General features: G+C 39.8%; 1 protein-coding gene across 1 annotated transcript; it reads right to left on the reverse strand.

Moving 5' to 3' along the window:
* Nucleotides 1–27920, reverse strand: pkd2l1 (polycystic kidney disease 2-like 1). Its single transcript, XM_002936864.5, has 15 exons — nt 27569–27920; nt 19618–19731; nt 15419–15546; nt 13151–13404; nt 12051–12275; nt 10990–11218; nt 9155–9325; nt 7485–7666; nt 6102–6222; nt 4872–4970; nt 3190–3311; nt 2659–2776; nt 1820–1956; nt 1306–1453; nt 1–774 (listed from the first exon to the last, which is right to left on the reverse strand). The coding sequence occupies exons 1-15, from the start codon at nt 27837–27839 to the stop codon at nt 595–597; spliced, it is 2499 nt and encodes an 832-aa protein (XP_002936910.2). The 5' UTR covers nt 27840–27920; the 3' UTR covers nt 1–594.

Consider the following 27920-nt stretch of genomic DNA (forward strand, 5'->3'; position numbering starts at 1 on the left):
CTCATTAAAATCAATGCCTGATTGCTAGGGTAGTTTGGACCCTAGCAACCAGATACTGTAGCTGTTGAAATTCCAAAGCTGCTACCTAAAATGTTCCTACAAAATGCACTACCTGCCTTCTATAATAGAGGGTCTAAAGCACATTAAACAGTTGTCTATGTTTTTTAAAAAGATTAATTTACTGAATAACTAAAGCTACTAATGCCTGCTATAGAGACCTTTACTGCTAAACATGATCTGGAAGCCCATTATCCAAAAAGCTATAAAATATGGAAATGTCACAGAGCCTTATTTCCTTTTTGTCTGTAATAAAATACTACCTTGACTAAACAGATGTTGAAACTTGCACATAATCCCCTTAATAGCAGGTTCCATGAATATGATGGAAGGTGAAGGGTTTGGTAAAACGAAAAAGCTGTTTGTAAGAAACTGAAGGTTCTACAGTTACCATTCACAGGCAATTCAATGACTACAAGGTGAAACTGCAACATTAATTACAATAATTCACTTCTCTAGACTGCAGTCCTTTCAGCTATTCATTATTAGCAGGATGGCAACACGTACATGACACATGGGTATACATTTTGCCTAACTTTATGGCAAGTTTAGGGAACTCTGGGAGCCGGTCATATTGGCATAGAGAGCACTGCTGTTCCTGACTGCCGGATCTGTCACATTCCTGGGTTTAAATTCTGACTCCCAACCTTCCTTTTCTTCCTTTACAAGCTGGCCTAGGTTGCGATGCAGAATTTCTTCTTGGCTAAACTGTTTTTCCTTTGAAGAAAACAGAATTTTTTTTAAGAACAGTGTGAAAATTTAACCAAATAAGTTCCACAGTGTAATTAGATCACATGGTATAAGTAAAAAGGATTTTACTTGTGTTTTAAAAAAGCTAAAGACAGAAAATATCAGTAATCCTTATATCATCACCCAAATCATTAATTATGGCATGTATTACTGTATATAGTCCCTTTTTCCTTTGCATCTGTGGCAGTTGGCAAGGGAGTCCTAGAGGTTTGGCTTCCAGTGTCACACATAGCACAATGAAAAAACTTAATTTGCCAGCACAGAGTTCTTTAACCCAACTGAACACTTGTTGGATTAATTGGAAAACCAGTGAAAGCTAGGCCTGATTGCCCAACATCATTGAACTTCATTGGTCAATGATTTTTGAAACTTTGGAATGAGATGTTGGATAGACAGATGTGTACATCCAAGTAAAATTCTATATTGTTATTAAATAAAATTAAGAACTAATTGTGATGCTATTATTATACCAACCAAAAACATAATTTAAAATGTTACTTTCACTATGTTGTTCTGTTTGCTGTCTGCAATGTTTGTCTGCTTCATTCGGTTTGTTTCCATTGACTCCAATTTCATCTCCACTGACTCAATTTTTCTCATGATTCCACTGATGGAGAATTCGAGTTGCTGCAACCGCTTCAGAAATCTAGGAGACAGTCACACATAAGAACTCGTGTTATATATGTTGAAATATAATGAGCTTGTAATCTGCATAAGTTAATTAGGGTATTTAGTTGAATGGTAGTACTGCTGGATGTTTCTTCAAGTAAGATTGTAGACAAATAGTATAATTATATTGAAATGTATAGGAATGAAGCCTTTTCAATGTTATTGGTGTTACTGGCACTTTTTAAGGGGGCATTTAGGTTTTTGTTATCTGTTTTTTCATTATATTGAAATGTATAGCAATGAAGCCTTTTCAATGTTATTGGTGTTATTGACCCTTTTTAAGGGGGCATTTAGGTTTATGCTATCTGTTCTTTTATTTCAGATTCCAGGCGTGGTCACTTACATTTTAAATTCATCTTGCGACACCCAGCTCCCTTTAGAAGAAATGTCATTTTTTATATCATCTAAATTGACTTCTTCCTCCAGTCTCTTGTTCCTGTAGGATCTCCCCAAGTTCTCAATTTCAGCATTTAGAGCTACCTGCAGAGGCACACAGAACTGTTTGTGAGCAACAACAGACTTGCATGCAATTTTCTTGTTAACTTCTACAGAGACAATCACATCAGACGAGACTGATGCCTCAGATCACCCAGTACTAGTTGTTATGTTATTAAATATGTTATATTTTATATCTAAATCTGCATCTGTTTGGTATAAAACTTTACAAAGGAAGAATACAGTTCATTGTTGTGTCCCATTATATTAAAGATTCATTATTTCTTCACCTTTCTTTTCTCCACCTCCTTGCTGAGAAAGAAGTTGGTCTGTTGTCTCTATGAGATGGACTGTGGACTCTCATTCTCATCTACTGCCCATATTCTATTGTGCTTATTACCACCAACAATCTTCCCACTTAGTGCCAGATTCCAATCAATGAAAAAACCTGATCTCAATGTTTATCTCATGAAAACATAATAAAGTTTACGGTGAAATTTGGATATTTTTCTCATCAAATTGAGCCTGGACCTTGGTTATTTATTTTGAATACAGAAAAACAGATAACTTGATTCCCTTCCTTATCTAAGGTAGGCATCTGCACAGAAAGGGAGGGAGAGATGGAGACTAGGCTGCCTGTTTAGTTGTTACTTTATGGAAAAAACTAATGATGGGGTTAAGAAGATATAAAATAGAATCAAATTTCAGCATTTTTCTTATATTGTGAGCTTTACAAAATGTGCTCACCCTTCTTTCCTCTAAGATTTGTTTCATCCTCATTTGTTCCTCCTCATCAAGAATCCGATTCCCGTCCTGGTCAAAGTTGGAAAATGCTGCAGAAATTTCATGGTCGTCATGGCCCATCCTGTAGAACATAAAGTTTATTAGATAAGAAAAAATATCTTTAATTTTATTCTTTGTAGGACTGCCATAAAGTTGCTCTGCCCCCTTTCCCCCCGTCAGAGGACTCCTGGGAGGTGGACAGCCTGGCCTTGGCTGGTATTTTACTGGTTTGGCTGCTCAAATACTGGCCAGGTGGTAACCCTATCCTCTGCCTTCCCATATTGCCAGGGTCCCCCCTCTATTCTTACTCCAGCCATTCTTTTTTAACTGTTCAGGGTTGCCACCTTTTGCGGCAGGGGATTTCAAGCAGAGAGCAGGGTGGGTGATGTTGTGGGCAGGGTAGATGATGTTTTAGGGGCGGATATGTGACATTAGGGGCAGGGTAATTCACTTCAAAGTAGCTTTCTGACAGACAACCTTAATTATAATACTTACTCTCGCAAACTATTCTTAAACTCTTCAAATTTCAGCTCCTTGTTGCCATTTTGCAAAGCTTTTTGTACATCAGAAATCCGTTCCTTTTTCAGTTTAAGCTTCAATAAGGTCTTCTTGTAGCCCTAATAGGTAAAAATAGAAACAAACTAGACATAAAAACCTGAATATATGTGTCTTTAAATAAAAGGATACATGGACAGAGTTTTTCAGAATACATCCAAGCAGGGGACTATTTATTCAAGAGTTAAAACACCACCACAATTCACCAGGGGGATACGCCTCAGCTCCAATAAACCATAATCCAAATGACACTCACATAAACAGCCACGTGTAATTGCTTTGATGTTTTTTTTATTCAGATCTCAGCAGACAGTTCAGGCACAAGAGCATTTTAAGAAGAGGGGTTGCCTCCACAATGTCTGCTGAGATCTGAATTAAAAGCATCAAAACCATTACACGTTGCTGTTTATGTGAGTGCCATTTGGATTATGGTTTCTTGGAGTTGTACATTCCTTCTTTGAGCAGCAGAAGCACCAAATAGAGCACCACTTACAAGTTTATAAAGTTATATGTCTACATGTATGGACTTGTGTTTCTGAACCCCTCAGCTCTCTAATTACATGTAAAGGAATTTTAAGAGGTGATTTATAAGACACTGGACAGCACTGCAAGAACAGTAATGGGCACAGGAGATGACAATTTGTACTCTAGAAAAGAGTATTTCTGCCCAGGGTCTGGCTGGGCTTTGCACCTCACACCAGGTATATAAAATCCAGCACAAGGTGCAGAGTACTTTCAGAGGGCAGGTGATAAGTACTTAGCTCTGCTATGGCCTGCCTGCATCTTATGCCCAGCCCTAACTTGCACCTGTACATGACATGGGAGAGGGTATGTGTAAGTCCCTTACTCATCTACCCCTAGTGAATAGAGCATTGCCAAACACAGGCAGCACTGTATTCATTTGGTTACAGGTTCCAAGTGCAAAAATATAGCAGATTAAACGCCTTTTTTGGACTTTGCTCCCTGCTTTCCATATTGTAAATGAACCCTTTAGGGTCATGTTTATTAAAGGGTGAGTAGAGAGTAAACTTTGACCCTTTAGTAAATATGCCTTTAAAAGTCCTATACAAGTATTATTGTGTTGGTAAGTTTGATAATAACATAAGCCGTCCGCTGTTTTGTGAACTTTCTGCTGAAGCGAAATGGGACAGATTCACCAATCACTAAAGAGACATTTTTAATGAGAGGGTGACCCTGGTGCTTTCTGTTCCTATAATAGTGATGACCATAGCCCTCTGTGTGCAATTTCTGAGTTACTGTTATGAATGAGCTGTGAGATAAAAGTCTTAAATATAAGATGCCTGCCTTTACTGCTATATGGAGATATTTTTATTTCTTTCTAATATATCTGCAGAAAAATCATAGCCTAATATATACCTTTACCTGCCTGATAAATATTAAACATCTTTTTTCCACCTTTAGAACAGGATGCCTAGATGTACATTCAAGTCTTTCCAGCTTATATTGCCTAATGATTTATGTAGCTCAGTGCTATTTTTACTTAACTCAAGCGTTCATTTAATTAATGCAGAGTTGACAAAAGGGAATTACTTGCTATACACCATTTAATTAGGCAAATTATAATTCAAACAGCTTGTAGTGCAGATCTTGTTAATAGGTACCTGCTTCAGAATGTCAGAAAATTGTAGCTCGTTCTTCTGGTTTGAAAGCTCCTCTTTTACTTCAGAATATGTATCATTGATGATAGCCAAAAACATATTCTAAAAAAGCCAAAAAATGAAGTTTTTTTCAATTCTCAACATAGTTTTGCCCAGACAGAAGATATAGAGAAAGATAGTTTGTATCTGTAGCAGTTACTAAGTTGTCCTGATTCCATACAAAGTGATTTGGTTTTCTCCACAAATACCCTGTAGTTGCATAAATATAATTATCCGGATACTGTAGCTGCACACTGCGTAAGCCACACAATCCAATCCAGCTGTGCATATATCATGTGTTGAAGATGGGAGTTATATTTATTCTATGCTCATCATAGGAGAGCCCGTCACCCCCACCTAGCAAGTGAGTGAGAGTAGAAGCAAGGACCTTCTCCCCCATGGGTAATACTAGGGCTGGTGCAAGACGTCTCTAAAGTATCCAGAGACCTGTCTGTGGAGGTTCTTGGTTATGCGGTCATGGTATATCTGTAGTAATAAGTCAATCAACTGAACTTGCTGTGTTGATCTTGAAGATTTTTTGCTAACTGGCTTTTTCAATTCAGAATTCTAAATTTCTCAATTCTGAACTGAGAAAGCCAGTCAAATAACTATCAAAAAACACAGCCAGTCCAGTTGATTTGACTTATTACTACAGATAACCCAGACATCATTTTTGTATTCCCCCACCGTAGAACAAAATAGTTGGGTGTTTTTCAACCTGCTTAATGGACAAATTAAAAAAGTGTTACACGTTTTTCTCCAAAGCTTATGGGAAAAAAGTAAAATGAATAACCGCACTTTCTTTATAATCTATTTTTATAATGGAGGCAAAATGGCCATCAGTTATATTAACTGTCTGAAATAAGAACACAATTAACATAATTCCAGGTGGTACAAAACTACAGCTACAATATCAGTAGTTTAGACTTGCACTAAGGTGTCTAGACTGCGTCAAATCAGTCTCCAAGGTTGGACCTCTAGTTGGACCTAGACATAATCCTATAATTCCATAAGGTTCCAGATAGATAGAACACTCCACTAATGGGAAGTAGTATGTGGGATTGAGATTTAAACCCTTAAAAGCAGCAGAACTGTCTCACATTATGCCATATCAAAGCACAGTATTTTAGAAGTAGGGTTGAATCCTACTTCTAAAGGTGAGAAAATATGTACATTTGACATGAGACTACTTACCAATAACACAAAGAATACAAAGAAAACATATGTGACAAAGTAAATAGGTCCTAGTACACGGTTGGCATTGTCAATGGCATCATAATCAAAATCTCCAAGGATTATCCGAAACTGTGTAAATCTAAAGCAAAAACAAATGGTCACTAGACAAAGGCTGTCAGTCAATAACAATACCAGATAATGGATGGAAAAGAGGCTCTTTAGCAGTGATTCCCAATTTGGTGGTAAATATGGGCAATGTGAAAAATTGTTGTATGAACCATTTTTCCTTTTAGCAAATGTAATATAGTGAGCCCTCCTGTCAGTGGAAGGAAGACTGGTAGGGTTATGTAATAAAAGATGATAAATGTGCCCCATGGCCACCAGTCATCAGGTAAAATTTACTGGAAGCCTGTTTAGCAAACATCTAATTAGTTGCTATGGGTTACTGCTACTGGGCACTTTGCACAATTAAATGAAGAATATTGCAAATTGTTGTTCTTATTTACTCATGTGGAGCAGTGGGCAGATTTGCTGGACTCATTAACAGGCTAACAGTAATTTGCCTTGGTGTTGCCTACATTGAGGGGCGCTAAAACTTTAGCTTTTTCAATGATATATATCTTTCAGAGTTACCATATTATTATTACCCAGCAGTCCAGTAGCTTTAGTATTACTACTATTCTCGGTTATAGTTTTTATACATTTGGTTAGATTAGAAACACTCCAAATAAATGTGCATTTTAATTTGTATAACTAAAATAAATCCTTGTTGAGTAGGACTCCATCCAACCACAATAATTATATAGAAAAAAAATCATAAGGGGCTTTAACGTTCTCCATATGTGAATATCAGTATTATTTGCAGGTCTAATTGATGATCAGTGCACTATGAATAAGAAATAGAGAGAACAGAATTCACTTGTGATGTGCAAACCAGTGATTATAAAGTATCATCTGCAGACTTTATACATTAAGCTCTGAATAGGAGGATCTAAAGGCTGTGGGAGTACATTGGCCAGGGACAAGCAGTGGAGCCATACCTCTACACTCCCTGCCATGCTCGCTTACTCCACATTAAATTTATATGCATGTTTAGTAGGGTGTGCTGGTCACGTGCAATAAAAACTAACAGCATAGAAACTTTTCCTATGACTTCCTTGAAAAATTACCGTGCTGCAAAGGCACAGGGCAACCATCTAAATTCCCAAGGCCCCATACAGTTAAACACCCCCAGCCCTGGGTCATGCTCAGAGGTCCCTTTGTAAGTGCCACCAGAGGCCTAGATATTGCCTATTATCTTTAAAGACTTCATATAGGGCATATATATAATGTCAAGAACAAGTTTTTATGACTGCATTATACGCCGCTCTACTAAAAATGGCATCAATACCACATACTTACATGCATTTTACAAAAGTGCTAAAGTTTTCCACTTGTGTTCCAAACAGAAGATAGCCAAGCTGGGCATAGGCAAAAAATACAATAAAGAACATGATAGCAAAACCCAAAATGTCCTTTGCGCAGCGAGCGAGAGTTGAGGAAAGTTGCGTCATTGTCTTATTAAAGCTAATATACTTGAATATCTGGAAGAAGAGGAATGAATGGAACATGAATGGTCCCACTAAATCACTTACACATATCACGTTAAGTACTTATACATATAGTTCCATAGGTTGGTAAATAAATGTCACTGTTGGCCTTTTTGCCTTTATTAATAGCTGTGTCTGGGACAATGATATGAAATGGAATATGTATGCTGTTGGATTTCATGCTAGTTTATATGTATGGGCCAGCAGTTGACACAGTAGGCTTGTTTATCAATTTTGTTGCCCCTTACACAAACTATAAAAAGAATTCTATGGGTTGGTGGAAGCTTGCTTGATTATTTAGCAGGATAATATAACTACATAGAGTACTGCTGTGGGGAGCAGGCATGGGGGCCCACAGTATAGGTCAGGGGTAGGGAACCTTGGCTCTCCAGCTGTGATAAAACTACAAATCCCAGCAAGCATTTTCCTTAATTAACCATGACTGTGGCTGTCAGACTCCTGCAATGCATTGTGGGACTGGTAGTTCCATAACAGCTGGAGAGCCAAGGTTCCCTACCCCTGGTATAGGTGGTGGGGAGGCCCAAGGGATCCCAAGCTTTAGCCCTGGTCTTCTTTAATCTTTCAGATAGTTTGGATTCCAAGATCTAGACTTAAGAGGTGGTCCACTTTTAACTTTAAGTTAACTTTTAGTATGTTATAGAATGTCCTAGTCTAGCAGCTTTGTAATTGGTCTTAATGATTCAATTATTTGTCTTCCTCTTCTATATCTTTTCAGATTGCAAATGGGGGTCACTGACCCTGGCAGTTAAGAAACAATTGTGCTGTAAATTTAGGAATGTATAATTATTGTTACTTTTTATTCCTTATCTTTCTATTCAGGTCCCTTAATATTCCAGTCTCTCATGCAAACCACTGCCGAGTTGCTAAGGTAAACAAGACCTTAGCAACCAGATTGCTGCTAAAATCTCAAACTGGAGAGCTACTGAACAAAAAGCTAAATAACTGAAAACCAGAATGAAAACCAATTGCAAATTGTCTCAGAATATCATTGTCTGCATCATACTAAAAGTTGATTACAGTACAAAAGCAAATGGAGACAATGTGTTTAAAGTTTAGAGTTACATGGTATTTACTGTACAAAATATAGGTTTTGGTGTCATTAAAACAGCAGGCAAAATTGTTTCACTACCAGTTATATAATATAATTATATTGTGACAGTAGGGTTGCCACCTTTTACAATTGTTTTTACCAGCTTGGCCGAAAGGTGGGAGGGACATGATGCAAATGGGGGCATTACAAGAGGGAGGTGACTTCAAAAGGGGTGGAGCTATGATTCAATGTACAGCTAGAAAATGCGGATCGAGGGGAGAACAGGAAGGAGAAGTAGGTGGGCCAGGAGCTAAATTTAAGGATATTACAAATTTACTGGCAACTACATTGGCAGGTGTTTTACTGCTAGGCCGGGTGGCAACCCTATATGACAGGGATGACTGTATAGACCTATTACATTGGAAACTTACTTTAATCCAGGCAAAGAAGAGGTTGACAGCATTCATGTTATTGTACTGAGTCTGCCAAAAGGCCAAGAACTCAAAATCCGCATAGATGGTAGGATTTTTTAGCAGTGTTCCCATCAGTCTATTAACCTCCATGGTTCGAAAGATGTGAAATCCAATGGCTACAAGGGAGAGCTACAGAATTGCATTTATTATTTTTAACAGATTTGAATTGAAAAGTAAAATGGCAGCTATTCCTAGTGGTGCAATGCACTGTGTATTTATTTAACTGTTACAGACCCCTCCTCCTGCCCACTAATTTTATGTGAGACTGGGCTGTCAGCCACTGCGCTATGAAAGGCTCGCATACCACTCATATTAGTAAACTGCATTGCAAATATAACCCTCTGACTTTCTCCCAATCTTTCTGCCTTCAAAAGATCTCTAAAACATATTTATTTAGAGAAGCTTACCCCATTAAAGCAATACCCTGTGCTGCATCGCTCATGTTGCTTAACTCTGATCTTGCCCATTCCCACACCTTTTGTCTCAAACCCTTCTCCTTATAGACTATAAGCTCCTTTGGGCAGGGCCCTCTTTACCTCTTGTAGTGGTTATTGTGTCTTTGTATGTTTATTTGTATGTAATCCTATATGTATAAACCCTCTGTAGAGCACTGCAGAATATGTTGGCGTTTTATAAATACATGTTAATAATTACAATAATACAATCTTCAGGGAATGATGCAGTTAATTTAGATTAAGGTTTGAAAATGAGTCCTCTGGCCTCACAATAAAAACTAACGCGAGGTGTAAGATCTATAGCAATGTCGCCACCAGGGTAAATTTAGCCAGAGGTCCACATCTCTAGTCAGTGTATCTTTAGGTACTGTTATGGGCAGATATTTCCACCTAATGTGTATTCAGTTATATCAGTGTAGGGGTTAAGGCAGGGGTCCCCGACCTTTCTTACTAGTGAGCCACAATCAAATGTAAAAAGACTTGGGGAGCAACACAAGCACCATAAAAGTTCATGGAGGTGCCAAATAAGGGCTAAGATTGGCTATTAGGCAGCCTCTATGCACACTATCAGCTTACAGGGGGCTTTATTTGGTAGTAAATCTTGTTTTTATTCAACCAAAACTTGCCCCCAAGTCAGGAATTCAAAAATAACTACCTGGTTTGGGGGCACTGAGAGCAACATCCAAGGGGTTGGTGAGCAACATGTTGCCCCTGAGCCACTGGTTGGGGATCACTGGGTTAAGGTTGTGCCATACGTATCTGAGGTAGTTCCTCGTGGGAAGATTTTGGCCAGATAAGAGCTGGGCCTGATATGCAGTTGGGAGGGTGAGTTATTCCCTGTTCCTGGGTTAAAGTATCTTATATATGTCAGGATTCCTAAAATCTATAAAAACCGAAGGCACTATTTGCACAGCCTCTTTGGTTCCCCACATACTGGAGAAAGTGGTGTTTGGGGAGCCTGGGACAGAGGAAATACTCACTGCCTTGGAGAAACAATCCCCAGTGCTAGGCACAGCACTCAGTGGTTTCCCTGAGTGAAACTGCCTCTTACTCTTTGAGTGAGCTATTAATTACTATTATAACTAAGGATATACATTTTCTGCCAAGATATTGGAAGAAAGAATACACAAATCTGATTGGTGGATCTTGTATAAAGACTAAGAGCAAATGCCAGCTGATTTTTGGCATACAGCATGGGAGGAACTTAAAAAACATCAAAATTGCAGACATAAAAACCCTAAAAAATAACAATAAAAGTAAGAACACTGTTCCTAGTCTATACAAAATCTATATTTTACCTCAAAAATCTATGCTGTAATGATCAAAACAAATCCTTACCAATATAACAATAACATCAAGGATATTCCAAATACTTGTAAAATATCTGAATTTATGAATTCTTAGTTCCAGAATCTCCTCCACAACGTAGTAAAAGATGAAAATGCAGAAGACGATCTCACAGCCAATAATAAAGTAATCCCACCCAGAGACGTATCGAATGAGCTTGACTGTTCGAATCTGCCAAGATGGAATTGCACCCCCTGTGGCAGGGAATTCCACCACAAGCCTAGAATATAGAAAGTGTTTCTTAACCAGCTCAGAAATAAAGTTAGATGTCAGGCAGTTTTCTGAGAAATTCATCAATACTGTACTGACTACCGAGCTATAACATAAGGAAATCTATTTACATTTTAAAATATGAAATATGACCCTATAACAATACTAAAGCTAGTGTGAATTATACAGTGTGTAAACAGGCTCATGTACATCCGCAAGTACAGTAAGCAAAGTACAATTTTGAGCACACTCTCCATTTTTTCCCCACAATGCACCATTTCCCCCCAGACTATCAGTGTCATTGCAGACGCAATTGGACAATTGTTTTCATGCAATTGCATGGTGTCTACCCAGTTGCATCTGATTGGCCGCAATTATGATGAATATTTTCAACGTTTGCCTGGTGTCATTTCAGTGTTCACTGATCTGGTCATTTCTGGTGTTTCTCATTTTGATGCACATACCTTTTATGAAAGTGGTTTTATTTGCAGGGAAATTTTGGGAGCACAACTGTGCTTGCAGACATAAATGAGACCTTTAATCTATCTCTTCGACTGCATGTTATAAGCCGTATGCAGTTTATCTTTCCGTGTCTTGAAAATTTGGCTCATTAATGGCCCTAAACTATCACACCTATGATTGATACAAAAGGTGCATACCCTACACTACGCAAAAATAAATGTAGGCAGTACCTATAAAACACAGTAGGTGGTGCTCTAATCAATCCACATCTATAATGATCCGCACACACACACACTTACTATTCATTTTTCTTTACTATGAGTATTTGGTTCTGGGCATCTGCCATCATGGCATCTATCTGTCTATCAATCATTACTCACCTGAGAACACAGAAAAGATTGATGTTGGCATTATATACAGAGAAGTCAACAAACACAGCCCGGGTGCCCCTGTCCAGCCAGAGGTTACTTTTTAGTGTTTGCAGTTGTCTAAGACTATCTCGTTTGGTCAGCTCAAGATCAATGTAATATCCTCCTCCGCTGTATGTTGTTATTTTTCCCCAGTAGGATGATCCTCCAAGCTCTTCCTCTGTGTAATACGTCCATCTAATGGGAAAACAAAAAATATTAAAACTAGTATTCAGCAGTTATGTTTTGTTGGTTTCAGGTTTATAAAAGACTGAATGGGGGGAACCAGAAGGATTCCTGGAAGTTTGATCTTTTGTTTAGTTTTAGCTACATTTTTTAGATTTAGATAAACTTTTCTAACAAAAATATTCTAATCATCTGGCACATTTAAGAAGATGTGTAACTGCTTCGAGCAGTAAAGGACATCAGTGGGTTTGATCACTACCCAAGCATGCCTACACACCTACCGCAGTCATAAGCACTCCAAGCACACCTAGTACAGCCCACCCCAAGAAAGGAATAACCAGGATGAAAAATGGGGTTTTCTGGATAAGGGATCTGTCCATAAATTGAATCTCCATCTCTTAAGTCTACTAAAAAATCATTTAAACATTAATTAAACCCAATAGGATTGTTTTGCCTCCAATAAGGGGTAATTATATCTTAGTTGGGATCAAGTACAAGTTACTGTTTTATTATTACAGAGAAAAAGGAAATTATATTTAAACATTTTAATTATTTGATTAAAATGGAATCTATGGAAGATGGCCTTCCCATAATTCGAAGATCTCTGGATAACAGGTTTCCAGATAATGGATCCCATACCTTTATTCTAATGTTAGTATGTGCAACTCATGGCAGAGTCAGGGCATAATAAAAGTTAGGAGTCTCTGAGCTCCTCATTGTCATAGGTAGAAGTTAACGATTATGAGAAGAAGAAGGAGGATGTTTAGGGGGATCCCTCACTGGGAAATGCAAACCATTTATTGTTGCTGCAATGTATTATTGACTCTAATTATTTCATTGGCTATAAGCGACCAGATTTGCACTTTAATAAATATAGATGTACTTACGCTGTCCCATTTATAAGGCCAAATTGGGATGTGTCTTCTTTATCTTTGGAATACACATCGAAACAGCCAACAATTTCATCTTTAAAGTCTTTATAAACCATGCAGGAATTGTTTTTTACTTTTAGCTGACGCATTCGGGGCACCCCAAGCAAAAGGTTCTCGTAGTAGATTAAGGAATTTGTATTATCCGTTAAAGAGACATTATTGTACCATTTGGTCCAGTAAAGACCATCTAGCATTGGACCCTGCAAATACTGAAAAACACAATAACAAAATGTACATAACACAATTGTATTGTAGTACTGTATTGCCAAATATTTTTATTAGAATGCATCTCTTCCAGATTTATATAATGGAGTCTATTGGGGCTTAAGTACAATACTGGTTAATAATCAAAGCAAATTGCAGATTGCTAGACTGGAGAAAACATTACCGACCCTCCCTAATTTCTTCAAGGCGAGCAAATGCATGGTACAGTATACCAGAGACAGTCCTATTTTAGTGAATGGGGTAGAAAAATGCAAATAAGAATAAGGAGGTTATGTAATAAAAGGCACTGTTTTCCCTGCAGCAGTAACCCATAGCAACAGTGTTGGAACTGGAGCATTGGTTCCCCCACCCTTATCCACTCCGCATCCCTTTTACTATCTAAATTTTGCGGCTTTGATTGGGGGAGGGCCGAAGGGACCAAGCGGGCTTAGGGATGAAGGAGTGGCTCAGGGGAGAGAGTCAGGGTCGGACTGGGCTTGCGAGACACTGGGAAAAAATCTGGTGGGCCCTGCTGGCCCAGGTCCGACACCCTGCTAGCAATTGGGTGCTCTACTTGAAACAATGGGGGCGGCCTCAAGGGTGACATGCAGACATGCATGACATGCAGAGGGAGGGGGGGGGGTTGCTGCAAGCATAAGAAACATCTTATTGGTTGCTATGGGTTCCTGCTACTGGGCAAACTTAGGCCCTCTTATTACATTTGCACCCACACATGATATAATGAAAAACTGGAGAAACCTGCACCGGCTCGTGGTAAATGCTGGTGAGCAATACTTTTCCTCTTTTCCCAGAGATCCTGGGCATGCAAAAGTATGGCTTTTCACTCTACTGCTCATGTGCGAAGACATAAGGACAAAGAGGAATGCTTGATCGCTTATACCTGGCCGGTGCAGTTTTCCCAACAGGAGTAAGTGATTACAACCACTGGGGGGTATCTAACATTTTTGAACGTCCTTAGCACTAGTGCATCATGTTCAAGTTGCTCTGGACTAAACTAAGTATATGTCAATAATTACACTGGTATTCTGGGTAGAAATTTGCATTGTGGGTAAAAAAAACCTGCTGATCTACATTTGTGTCCTGAAATAAGCTTTTTGGTGCTCCTAATGAGCCAACGAGTAAAGGTAAAATAGTTCATTGCTAAATGAAATACTAGTGCTAGAGGTTTGGATTTGGCATCAATAGCTATCATCATTGGGGTATGTGTTTAAAGGGGTGGTTCACCGTTAAGTTAACTTTTAGTATAGTATAGAATAGCTAATTCTAAGCAATTTTTCAATTGGTCTTAATATTTTCTTTTTTGTCATTTGCTTTCTTCTTCTGACTTTCTCCAGCTATTAAATGGGAGTCACTGACCCCCGCATCTAAAAATGCTCTATGAGGCTGCAATTGTATTATTATTGCTACTTTTTATTACTTATCTTTATATAAAGGCTCTCTCCTACTCATATTCCAGCCTCTCATTCAAATCCATGCTGTCGCTATGGCAGAGTGGACCCTAGCAACAGTGTCGGACTGGCCTACCAGGATACCGGGAAAACTCCCGGTGGGCCCAGGTGTAAGTGGGCCCTCCTGCTCCTGGCCATTTGGCCTGCTTCATGGTTATTCCTTATTACTGAATGGGAACAAAGAGGAGAAATAGATAGAAGGATAGATGTTAGCATGTCAATACAAGAGACTAGGAGAATAAAGATATTGGGTGAGCAAAGGAGAAAAACAGTTTGGAGAGTGGGCCCATGGTCTAAGGTTTTCTGGTGGGCCCCTGGGGTCCCAGTCCGACACTGCCTAGCAACCAGATAGATGCTGCAATGCTTAACTAGAGAACTGCTAAATATAATGCTAAATAAGTAAAAAAACACAAATAATGAAAATTGAAAACCAAAAGTTAATTTAAAGATGCACAATCACTTTAACCATGAATACAGAAATATATAGGATTGGTTACATATTATTGCAAAATCAAAATAGCCTGTATATTACTGTAATGCTTAAACTCACCGACCAAAAATCATCCATGTTGCTTATAGCTTTAAATGTAACTCCACTGTCTGATTGGGTGTCAAGGAAGAGCTTGGACATCACATTTGTGTAATAGTAAGTATTGGTGCTTGTCATGCCATAGGTCACTGAAAAGAGTTAAATAAAACAAATGCTTTATATACAGAGGAATGGGCAAATGGGCATATAATTCACAGGAAATGAGGAGCAACTTGTCTGTGTACATGGCCTCTGATGAAGGGTCTGCAAAGGGCCCGCATGTGATAACAGTTTTGGCTCAGGGCAGGGCTCTACAGAGGCTAAGGGCTAAGACACACAGAACGTTTTGTCGGCCGCAATAAATTTTGGCTTCCATGGGCAATAATATGCCCTTTGTTTCCTTCCGACTGGCTAAAATGTGAATCGCCCATGGGGAAACATACGCATCACAGCTATTTTCTGAACTTTCATGGAGAGGCAACTTCAGGCTACTTTGCAAAGCTGCAGCAACGCATGTGTTTTCCCACTGACGATTTACATTATGGTTGTGGAAAAGCATTTGTAGGAGATGTAGGAATATTTTAACAAACATTTTATTTTGTAACATTTTTTGCAAACTTTGTTTTGAAACATGTGTCCTTTATGTACCCACTAATTTGTAATTGACATTAGCATTAATACGTTAGCGAATCTTCCCTCCAAAGAAGTGATGCTAGCAAAATTTTCTCTACAACGAAAGATTGCTGACGAAATGCACATTTCGGTGAATCAGCGTAATTGTCCTGAATTAACGCCTGACTTGTACGCAAAGTGTGGCAAAAATACCCGAAGTAAAAAAAGTAATTCTGCCCCCACTGCCAGACTAAAGGAAGAAGCACTTTCAGCACCTTATATATCTATTCCCAATGATTATGCACATTCCAGCGTTCTTCAATCCACTTTATTGATAATTTACTTCATGGTTAAAAAACATCAATGTTTGGTCCTGGTCTAGGACCTTGTTCACGATGTCAAACCCCAGAACCTATACAAACAATTAAGCTATATGACCCCACCCACCTGTTTCGTATCAGCACCCTAGCCCCACAACCCCCGATTAGCATATCATATGGAAAATTCATGGGAAATGGGGAAATTATATACACATTATATACATAATTATACAAAATAACGCTAAAATTTTATTCATTAAGAATTACTCTATTACATAGTTCATCTAGTGGCTAAAAAACAGTTAAAGGAGCAGTACTCATTGAGACTCCTCGGTAACAAAGTATCCAGTTTCCTGATCCAAAAGGCTTTACGCTGGAGAAGTCGTCTAGACCTATCACCTCCATGTTTGGGCATGGGCACATGATCTATGGCAATATATCAAATTCCAAGAAGTGCTTTGCCACCGGTTTCATAGATTTGTTATCCCAGTAAGCTGTATTGATCGCTGATCTGTTTGCATCCATACGTAGTCGGAGCATAAGGACTGTATATACTATATATAGTATTCATTTAAATAGGGTTATAGACAAATCCACTAAATGTTTGGCCAGATTACATGTACCCAGCAAAAAGCAGTAAGTATGCACTAGTGCAAAAATATACTACAGGTATGGGACCTGTTATCCAGAACTCTCAGGACCTGGGGTTTTCTGGATAAGGGAACTTTGAGTACTTTGAATCTCCATACCTTAAATCTGCTAAAAAAGACAATAGGATTGTTTTGCCTCAAACAAGAATGAATATCTTAAGGTGGCCACACACGTGGTGACCTGACGATGTTTTGTGCGACCATCGGTCTCACGAAACATCGTCAGATCCGCCACACACCGTTCAGGGCTGAAACAGCAGATAAGGAGGTAGAAACAATAGGATTTCTACCTCCTTTTGCTGATTCAGCCCTGACGGCAGATTTTGGTCAGGCGCCTTCTATGGCGCCCGATCAAAATTTTCTAACCTGCCCGATCGGCGAGTCGACCAATTTCAGCAGCTTCCTGCAATATCGGTCGACTCGCCGACATGCCATACACGCACCGAATATCGTATGAAACGAGGTTTCGTACGATATTATCGGTGCGTGTATGGCCAGCTTTAGCTGGGATCAATTACAGGGTTCTGTTTTACTACTACAGAGAAAAAGGAAAATGTCAATTTGATCAAAATAAAGTCTATGGGAGTTGGATTCCTGTAATTTGGAGCTTTCTAGATAATAGGTTTTAGGATAACTGATCCCATACCTGTATAGTTAAATGAATTAGCACACAGTGTCTGTGCATTGCACTATATATGTATCAGGATAAGCTGAAATCCTATTTTAGCAATAACGAAATAAATAAAAAAGATTAGTACAAAAGATACAGGCAAGACCCAGGCAATAAAGCAGGTGCTTCCCAAATACAATACAACTATACCCTGCAAACACTTTTACATCAATAGTGTTTGTTTTGAGCTCTTTCTACAATGTAAAGCACTGTAAAGCTAGACTGAGTAAACATGCAACCATGTAATTGTATATCCAATAGTAGTTAGTCTCCTGTATAAGAGATAGCTGGATTATACTGCTTTATGGTATCATATCAACCAAACAACAAATAATTATGTCTCGCTGAGCTGGAAGGGGTGGAATTGTTAGAGTTATGGCACACAGTGCAATTCCGCGTGTTTTTTTCAGCCAAGCTTTTTCCCACTTTGCAGGCAGGCAATGAAATGCTTGCAATGGCGATTTCCATAGCAATGAATGTGATGTCACCTGCCCACTGAGGGTGGAAAATGCTCAGGTGAGAAAATGCACAAATTTGGCCCATGTGCCATTATCCTTATAGAAATGGCAACTGATAACAAATGCTGTGGTTTGGAAAAGTAGTTTAAAGTTTACTCATGTACCCATTTACTATTGTAGGGAAAGGTGCAAAGTTACAAAAAACAGACAAAGCAAAATGTTTTTTGCATCTTGCCCCACTGATTTTGCTCTTGGCACCTTTAGGGCTCTGGCACACAGGGAGATTAGTCGCTCCGCGATAAATCTCCCTGTTCACAGGCGACTAATCTCCCCGAAATGCCATCCCACAGGCGAAAATATAAATTGGCGGTGGGATGGCATACGTGGCGCCGCGATTTCCCTGAAATCGTGGAAGTTTCCTCTCAAGGCAAATTCCACTTCTCGCGGGCGACTAATCTCCCCGTGTGCCAGAGCCCTTAGGCACATCCTTGCAGTCACATAATACAGCAGAACTGCATACTGCATAGACAAGTTATGGGCATACGTTGGCACACCCCTACCAAGTGTTTCATTCACTGTATTTTATACACAAAGGGACCCATTTACTGTCATTTTTTTCCATGAATCACACAAGCTAAAAATCTGATTTTTCATTTAAAAAAACACACATTTTTCACCATTTATTATGCAACGAATACACCTTTAGTTTCACTCCCTGCCAAATGAATTGTTGCAGGTGTCTGCACTTTCTTTTGCTGCATAATGTCAAACTTACCCAGTACTCAGCACATAAAATATCAATAACATTTAGCAAAAAACCCATTGGATGTACTTATATATTTTACTTAGAACTGGAGTGCTTCCACCCCCTTTGTGTAGTTTTATACTTTAGTGGAGTTGCTCTGCAGGAAGAATGGCTAAACTTCCATGTGGTTGTAGAACCCCAACACCCATCCCTTTAATGGTGGTCTTATGCCTTTATAGATGGGTGGTGGTCTGGGCAATCTCTCTTTCTTAAAAGCTGGAAGTGGGGAAGGATTGAGCCTGTACCAATGCTTAGGTCTTGGCAGTCTCTCTCCTTTAAAACTATTTGAAACCATTGTTTGGCCTTGGCAGTCTCTCTCCTTTAAAAGCTAATGGTAGGGGAAGATTAAACCCCGTGAAACCAATCCCTTGGTCAAGACACACATCGCAAGAAATGTTACCATGCAGGGAGGTGCCAGCCTATGAGAAATCACCAGAGGTAAATAGTTAGGACCACCGTATGGGGTTCACCTTGATATGGTATAGTGGCTTGTCAATTTTATGATTATAATTTTGTATATACAAAGTATATGTTCTTGCTTTGATACTAAATTATTAGTAAAACGGGAGGAGGGAATGCGCATTGATCAAGCCCCTCTCTTTTGTATTTCTGTGAAGATTTTTTATGAACTTGATACATGAAGCTTATTAAAAACGTAATTTGCATGTTGTTTCAACTTGTGTTGTAAATATCAGTTCTACTTACAAAGACAGATGTCCACCAAGAAGACGATATACACAAGAAGCTCTCTCAGCGTTGTCTTAATATAAAGCTCCCGGTTTTCTGCTGTATTCTCTGTCAAAGTTGTCCCCCAAAGTCCTGTCAGATTATTAAGATTAAGATTATTAAGACCTGTTCCGACATTTAATTACTGTATGTAATTAAAGGGACTTGGCAACCTAAGCAATGGTCTGGGTCATTTCTAAAACTTCACCACATTCCAAAACAACGTGCAGAAATGTATCCACTGTATTTGGCCTTGGAAGCAGTTACTATGTTCCAGATGTCCCATAGCAAGTCTTTAAGATCATTTGTTGCACATATCCTAGGTAAACTATCTCACCATGAGGGTAAGTCCATCTATCATTTATGAGAGAATACAGCTTTGAAATGACTTTTGCCATAGCAGCAGCATTAATGACCTTTGGCAGTATTACAACAGTACCTTTCCACCCAAGTGGTTTGGCCACAACTATTTCTGGTTAAAACAGACGCTACTGATACCACTGTTTAACAGCACTCACTGGAGACAGCTAACGCCATGCCTCACAACAAATTTGACAATCATTTCTCCCCATGCTTCTCTTTGGCTTTGCAATGAAAATTAAACAAAATGGCAGCCTTTGGGATTCTTAGGTTAGTCTCAGCTAACTAAAGGCAGTAGTAAAAATACAGAAACACTTCAGCATGTTGCATAGATACAGTGCAACTACTTCAAATCAATCCACATAGTCGCTAGAATGATCAAGCCTTCGGGTGTGGATGGCAGTTGGTATTTACCCAATCAAAAATCATGAATTATTGCAAATATCAAGAGGCAACAATAATAATGCAAAAGGAAACTTGGAAAGGGAATTAAAATAAGTCAAACATTTAAGCAGTCATGGTCGCATCAAGGTTACAGCGTTCTCATAAATATAAACAACATGAACCGCAGAAGTAATGATCCTTTAATGACCTTTACGCTGCTGGAGTTTAGTACTTTTTAGTTCAAATTGATTTTTGATGCCACTATTAATGGCAGGCTTATAAAACCCATGCCCTTGACAGAGGAGTGCAGCTAAAATGGCTGAGTGTTATAAGCAGGCAGGGGAGGGTATATTCCTTTGTTTATAAAACTGACTGGATGTCTGTGCATATTGAATTAATGTTCATTATCCAGATTTTAGTTTCAGTAATTAGTAATTAATAGGGACAGCATTCCAGTGGGGTTTTGTCCAACATTTCAAAATATGTTTTCAGAACAGAACAGGTTTCAGATCATTTAGGAGGCATTAAATATGAATTTATTTTTTACTTATTGTAGTTTAAAGTGATATTTATTTCACAGACGTGTGCAAAGGCCTCCTGCTCAGCCTCATATTTTGCTTGAAACAGTTCTGAATTATGTGAAGGCCATCTCCCACAGATTTCATTGAATCACATAATTCAAATTTTTAATAATAAATGTCTCCGTAGTAATAATACATTGCCTTGTAACTGATCCTAACACAGATATAGCTAATCCTTATTGGAGGCAAAACTATTGGGTTTATTTAATGTTTAAATGATTTTCTGGTAGACTCTGGCAGAGTATGGAAATCCAAATTATGGAAATATCTGTTATCCTGATAACGCCAGGTCCCGAGGATTCTCGATAACAGGTCCCATACCTGTACAAGGCAACTTCAGAAAGCCAAAGTGACACGTATTTTTTCCTACCAGTGATTTACAGCATTCGAGAAGATTACCTCACCATCGCTAGAGGAGATTCATCATGGGGCGACTAATCTCTGTGAATGCCATCACCCTAATACAGAATAATACAGAAAGAAGCAATCCGTGATACTTTCTACTCCTCTACAAGTGACAGGAAAATTCAGTTACTGGAGACTACACCATTAAATGTGTAAATATCTACAGGCAAAACGCTAGTTTGTAATCAGTAATTAGAAAAACATCACCCCTTTACATTGTGCCATTACTACCTGTTAAAAAAAAACTGCAATGAATAATATATCTGCCCCTGTGTATTTCTGATTTCAGCATGTCATTATGTCAGGAGCCCTGTTTCATGTCCCTTGGGAGGCCAACCAACCCATTTTTCCCAGTAATATTCAATCATCATTATTCCTGTAATACTAAGCATTTTGCAAGAGAATTCTAACTGCAGCCTCCAGGCCCTGGCAACAGTGTCATTTTTTAAAGCCATCCTGAAAATAGATGGATCAATGAGCAGCGCCAGGAAACCTGTGCCCAAATGTAATTTACAAGAGCCCTAAGAAAGACTACATACAGGTGAAATGGATGTTGTCTCAATGCAATATCACTTTAGCAAAGAGCCAGACAATGCTAGTTCTGTATAGCACCTTGCATAGGCAAGTCTCGTCACTAGACAGCGCACATACTGCATGTCGGAAAGCTTAGTACATGGGCAGCATTTCACATGTGCAGTAGAAAAACTGTCGAAAGACTGCAGCTTCCAGTATTCTCTGTCTGGGGTTGCTATGCTGAGAATGTTGGGAACAGTAGCTGGAAAATTTCTAGGCTGTTGTGTGTTATTAAATTAACCTTTGAACCAATGTCACACGACAATACATCTTATCGCCAGATGTAACCTTCTCTCCTTTTCATTCATTTCTTCCTCTCAGTTCTGCATCTACAATGTTTCATATGCTGCACCCATCCTCTAGAACAGGGGTCCCCAACCTTTAATACCCGTAAGCCACATTCAAATTGAAAACGTTTTAGAGAGCAACACAAGCATGGGGTGCCAATGAGAGCTATAATTGGCTATATGATAGCCCCTATGTTGACTGGCAGCCTACAGGAGGCTCTGTTTGGCAATTACACTGGGTTTTATGCAATCAAAACTTGCCTTCATGCTAGGAATTCAAAAATGAGAACCTGCTTTGAGGCCACTGAGAACAACATCCAAAGGGTTGGGGAGCAGCATGTTGCTCACGAGCCACTGTTTGGGGATCACTGCTCTAGAAATTCCTGTCCAATGCCATTAGACATTCTAAGCCTTCAAATGATCATGTAAAACCTACTTTTTCAATTAATCATATTCCCCTTATGTAATAAAAGGCACTAAGTTTGCACAGGAGCAGTAACCCATAGCAACCAATAAGATGTTTGCTTTTAAACAGGTGACCAGTAAATTCTACCTGCTGATTAGTTGCTATGGGTTACTGCTCCTGGGCAAACTTAGTGCCTTTTATTACATAACCCCCTATAACTCACATACACACTAACTTCTGAATTTTCTGTTTTTCAATATGCACTTAGCATAACTGTGTTGACCAAAAGAACCTCGACAACTACACTGGTCAGCCACACTTTACCTTATGTCTCGCTTTCTCTCCCTCTTAGATTGTAAGCTCTTGCCTCCTAACAATATGCAATTGTAGATTAAACTGCGTGAATACATTCTGGTGAAAAGTTTGTCTGTACTGTATATGTAACTGTTCTGGCTTGTGCTTGTTTCCCTTTTCTCTGTAAAGGGCTCAAGATACTATGGGCACTATATAAATAATAAAGATAATAATATATTTTTGTAGTACAGCTGCAGAACTGGGATATTATATAATCTTGCACCCCTCGTGATCCACCTGTGGCAGCTGCAACACAAAAGGCAGCACTTGTGAAAAGGAACACATAGTGCAAAGTGCAGAAAAGGTCACAATCAGCCATTTCTTCACATTTTGCACACTGTGCTTGGCTGTGTGCAAATATCAGCAGGCCTTTGCACTCCATTTAGAGCACAAAGACCTGCAGCTCCCCTCACTAATACAGGGGGAGGTAGTGGTAGGGGGTAAGACACATAGGTGCCCCCCCCCGTCTCTTTGCCTCTACCTTTTGTGCAATTTGGATGTGCAAGGTAGGGAGTGGCAGGAGGTGCAGCCCACATCAAGGCCCTTAATGCTGCTTTCTGCAGTGAGCACCACATTTTGATCCTGTGCCTGGCATCTCCTGGCACTCTTGCCTTTCCTGCAGGCCCAGGCCTAGGGCGGCACAAATTTAGGAGCGGCATGCAGTGCAACGAAATTTTGTAATTTTCTTCCCATACAGAGCAATGGGGACTTCACCCCACTGCTCTATATGGGAGTATTAAATGCCCACGCATGTGCGCGGGCGGGTTGGGGGAAATTGTTCTCGCGCGCTTGCGGCGGGGGGCAATGGGGGGGCGGCCTAGGGGCGCCCGAATAAGAAATCCGGCGCTGCTTTCCTGTACTACAAGACGTGCTAGATGTGCCAACTCATACATAAATGGGTACAACTCTTTGCATTCAATTTTTGTGACAGTGTGGGTAAACAGGTTGTTTGCATGTTTTTTTCATTTTGCTCTGTAAATTCATCCAGTTTAGCATGGGTTTACTAGCTCCTTCATGTCTGCTATTCAATTTGGTCACATTTCTTACATGCTGTAACCTCTCCAACTGGTTACACAGGGAGTCTTTTGCGCTGTGCAAAAGATATTATTGGTGCCACATGTCCTTACTTCATACCATACCATATAAATTTGTTTCTTTGTTTCTCTAGGATACAACTCGGGGTCAGTGTTAGACATAACGTGTCTAGTGCAGTTTAGTTGGCCATAAATGTAATTATGTAACATTCGTTGGAGTCATGGGTAGAGCCAAAAGAGACAAAAATCTAACCTCCTTCCCACTTCTGTACAGAGGCTGATAATGTTAAAATTGCCTCGTCAGAAACAGTCCATGAAACATCATGACCAGACCACTAAGAAAACAGAGAAGAACACAATTTGACTAAGAAAGTAAAAGTATTGCCTTATACCAGTGTTGTCCAACTGGTGTTGCGCAGGCCAAATCGGCCCCCCTTCTGTGTGTGCTATACTCTGCCTGACCTACCCTGCTTGTGTGTGCCATACTCTGCCCTATGCTGCCTTTATGTGCTATACTCTGCCTGCCATTTCCTGTGTGTGCCATACTGCCATACTCTGCCTGCCATTTCCTGTGTGTGCCATACAGCCATACTCTGCCTGCCCTACACTGCCTGTGTGTGCCATACTATGCCTGCCCTATGCTGCCTGTGTGTGCCATACTCTGCCTGCCCTATGCTGCCTGTGTGTGCCATATTCTGCCTGCCCTACCCTTGTGCTGCCTGTGTGCTATACTCTGCCTGCCCTACCTTGCCTGTGTGTGCCATACTCTGCCTGTCCTATGCTGCCAGTATGCCATACTCTATATGTGCTATACTCTGCCTGCCCTGCCTGTGTGCCATACTGCCATACTCTGCCTGCCCTATGCTGCCTGTGTGCTGTACTCTGCCTGCTCTATGCTGCCTGTGTGTGCCATACTCTGCCTGCCCTACCCTTGTGCTGCCTGTGTGCTATACTCTTCCTGCCCTACCCTGCCTGTGTGTGCCATATCTGTCTTCCCTATGCTGCCTGTATCTGCCATACTCTTCCTGTCCTATGCTGCCTGTGTGTGCCATACTGTGCCTGCCCTATGCTACCTGTGTGTGCCATACTCTGTTTGCCCTATGCTGCCTGTGTGTGCCATACTCTGCCTGCCCTATGCTGCCTGTGTGTGCCGTACTCTGCCTGACCTATGCTGCCTGTGTGTGCCATACTCTGCCTGCCCTATGCTGCCTGTGTGCGCCATACTCTGCCTGCTCTGTGCTGCCTGTGTGTGCCATACCTTGCCTGCCCTATGCTGCCTGTATGTGCTATACTCTGCCTGCCCTGCCTGTGTGTGCCATACTGCCATACTCTGACTGCCCTACGCTGCCTGTGTGTGCCATACTATGCCTGCCCTATGCTGCCTGTGTGTGCCATACTCTGCCTGCCCTACCCTTGTGCTGCCTGTGTGCCATACTCTGCTTGCCCTATGCTGCCTGTATGTGCTATACTCTGCCTGCCCTGCCTGTGTGTGCCATACTGCCATACTCTGCCTGCCCTATTCTGCCTGTGTGTGCCATACTCTGCCTGCCCTATGCTGCCTGTGGGAGGTTAACCTGGCAGGGGTTTGTTGTGAGAGTTTCTGAGCATTTGGAAATAGTTATTGGTAATATGGTCCCTAAAGGTTTCCATTATTGGTTCTCCACCATGTAGGCCAGAAAAAATGTTGGCCCTCAGTACCACAGCACTGCTCTATGCTATAATACTGATTCTAGATTATAGAGTTTCTTTTTTACATTTAATAGACAATTTTACCCAAGTGCTACACAAACTGTCTCCTGAATTTGAAAATGACCCAGTTGATTGCAATAAATTATACTCTTTAAAAAGAATTTGGTTTAAAAAAGGCAAATGTGTTGGTTTCTTTGCATGATTAATTATACTTTACATAATATATTTACATAATATATTACTGGGTTGGTGTAATCCACTTAAGCTTCAAAGAATCACTTCCAGACAGTCCCATGTGAGCCTGGTCTGGTCTTGGGCCAGTAGCCTGTGGGGCTATATAAATGCCCAAGCAAAGAATCAGCATATTTTCTATTGGTAAATAAATCACTTAGATTTCATTACATGTGCACATGGGAATAGCTACAGAGCTGAATTAGGCCAGGGCAGAGAGAACCTTTCTCTTGGGCCCCTAACTTTAGCTGAGGCCATTTGAAGAGTACAGTATGATTATTTGGCCTTCGCTTGTATGTTTCCTATGAACCAAACACACATTTAAAGGGGCAGTATACCTCCTTTGATAATTTGATTACCAGTGCACACATAATTTCCCTGAATAATGACGTTAAAGCTATTCCATGTTTAGTTGTAAAGTAGATAATTAGATTACTTGTACACAGCACCATCCTACTTTGTTGTGACTGTTTTGTTAACAGGAGTCCATTATGCAAGGGGATTGATTATTCATGATTAAATCAATAGGCAAAAGTATGTTTGGCAAAATCTTTATTCATTAAACTCATGTTGAGCAAGCAACATATTCTACCCCTGTAATTTACCTGTAGGTAGCTGTAATTAGTATATAGACAAAACAGGGGTCTTAAAGAAGGATAAGGCACAGTTGTATACTATACACAGTACTGCAAGACATGAATCAGTCACATCTATCCCCCTATTCTATGATCAGGGCATGCATTAAAGGGCTGCAGCTCCAGGAATGCAGTTTTAAAGAGTGCACATAAAAAGATCTTTTTTTGCACACACAGCTAAAAACTAGAGGGGAAATTAATTGCCATGTGAAAAAAAGCCTTGACTTCAAAATTCCTTTATTGAGGCCCTAGATCTATTTCTAGGGGCACAGGGTGAACTTAAACCCCATAGGGAAGTATTGCTGACTATTGGCTAAATCTTGTATGGTAAAAAGAGTCTATATAACTTTAGTTTCCCCCCCACTCTTTAATCCTTTAGTTGGTCTTTAATCAAGTTTCAGTACAGGTATGGGATCCGCTTTCTGGAAATCCATTATCCAGAAAGTTCCAGATTAGAGGAAAGCCATCTTCCATAGAGATAGTTCAGAATTTTAAAAATGGTTCCATTTTCCTGTATTAATAAAACAGTACCTTGTACTTGATCCCAACTAAGATATAATTAATACTTGTTGAAGGCACAACAATCCTATTGGGTTTAATTAATATTTAAATGATATATTTTCAAGGTAGGGAGATCCATATTACAAAAAGACACCTTATCCAGAAAACCCCAGGTCCCGAGCATTTTGGATAATAGGTCCCATACCTGTATAAATAAATCTCAAATATTTCATATATAAATAAGGTACATAACTTTTCTACTTTTTTAACATTCTCATACCTGTGTCAGCTAATATTATATCAGCGCAGTTTACCTGAATGCTGCCTAGTAGATGCAGTCATGTTGTTTATAGTAGAATGAGAATTGAAACAATTTAAAATTAGGTGATTTGTTAATGAAATATGTGGTTATAAATCCCTTAATTCTGTAGCTTTAACTTTGCTCAGCCTCTTGGTATCAGTTGTTACTGAAGAAGTAGAATTCTCTTACCTCTTATGCCTTTAACAATATACATACAGCACTGGGAGCAGGGATTTCTCTTGTGTTTCTTCTCCTCTTGGTAGGGTGGGGGGTCCCCCAGTTGCTCCAGGTTATCATACGGATTCTCCAAAACAGTTTTGGGATTGTAAATGGCTTTAATCTTCAGAGATGGAGAACCGTCAAATGCAGGGTTATCCCAGGCTCTCTTCCCTAAATTATCCATCTCTTGCTCTTCACTGAAGTGGTTTTCTGTCCTGCCTCTCAGCTTAGCAGAGTTCATTGTAGCCTTGAAATGTACCTGTTTGCTGGGCTGCTCTGATCACTTTAATATAGGCTCGATTCCTACCCAGCAGCATATGCA

Source organism: Xenopus tropicalis, chromosome 7 (genome assembly GCF_000004195.4).
Source record: "Xenopus tropicalis strain Nigerian chromosome 7, UCB_Xtro_10.0, whole genome shotgun sequence".
Taxonomy (NCBI): domain Eukaryota; kingdom Metazoa; phylum Chordata; class Amphibia; order Anura; family Pipidae; genus Xenopus; species Xenopus tropicalis.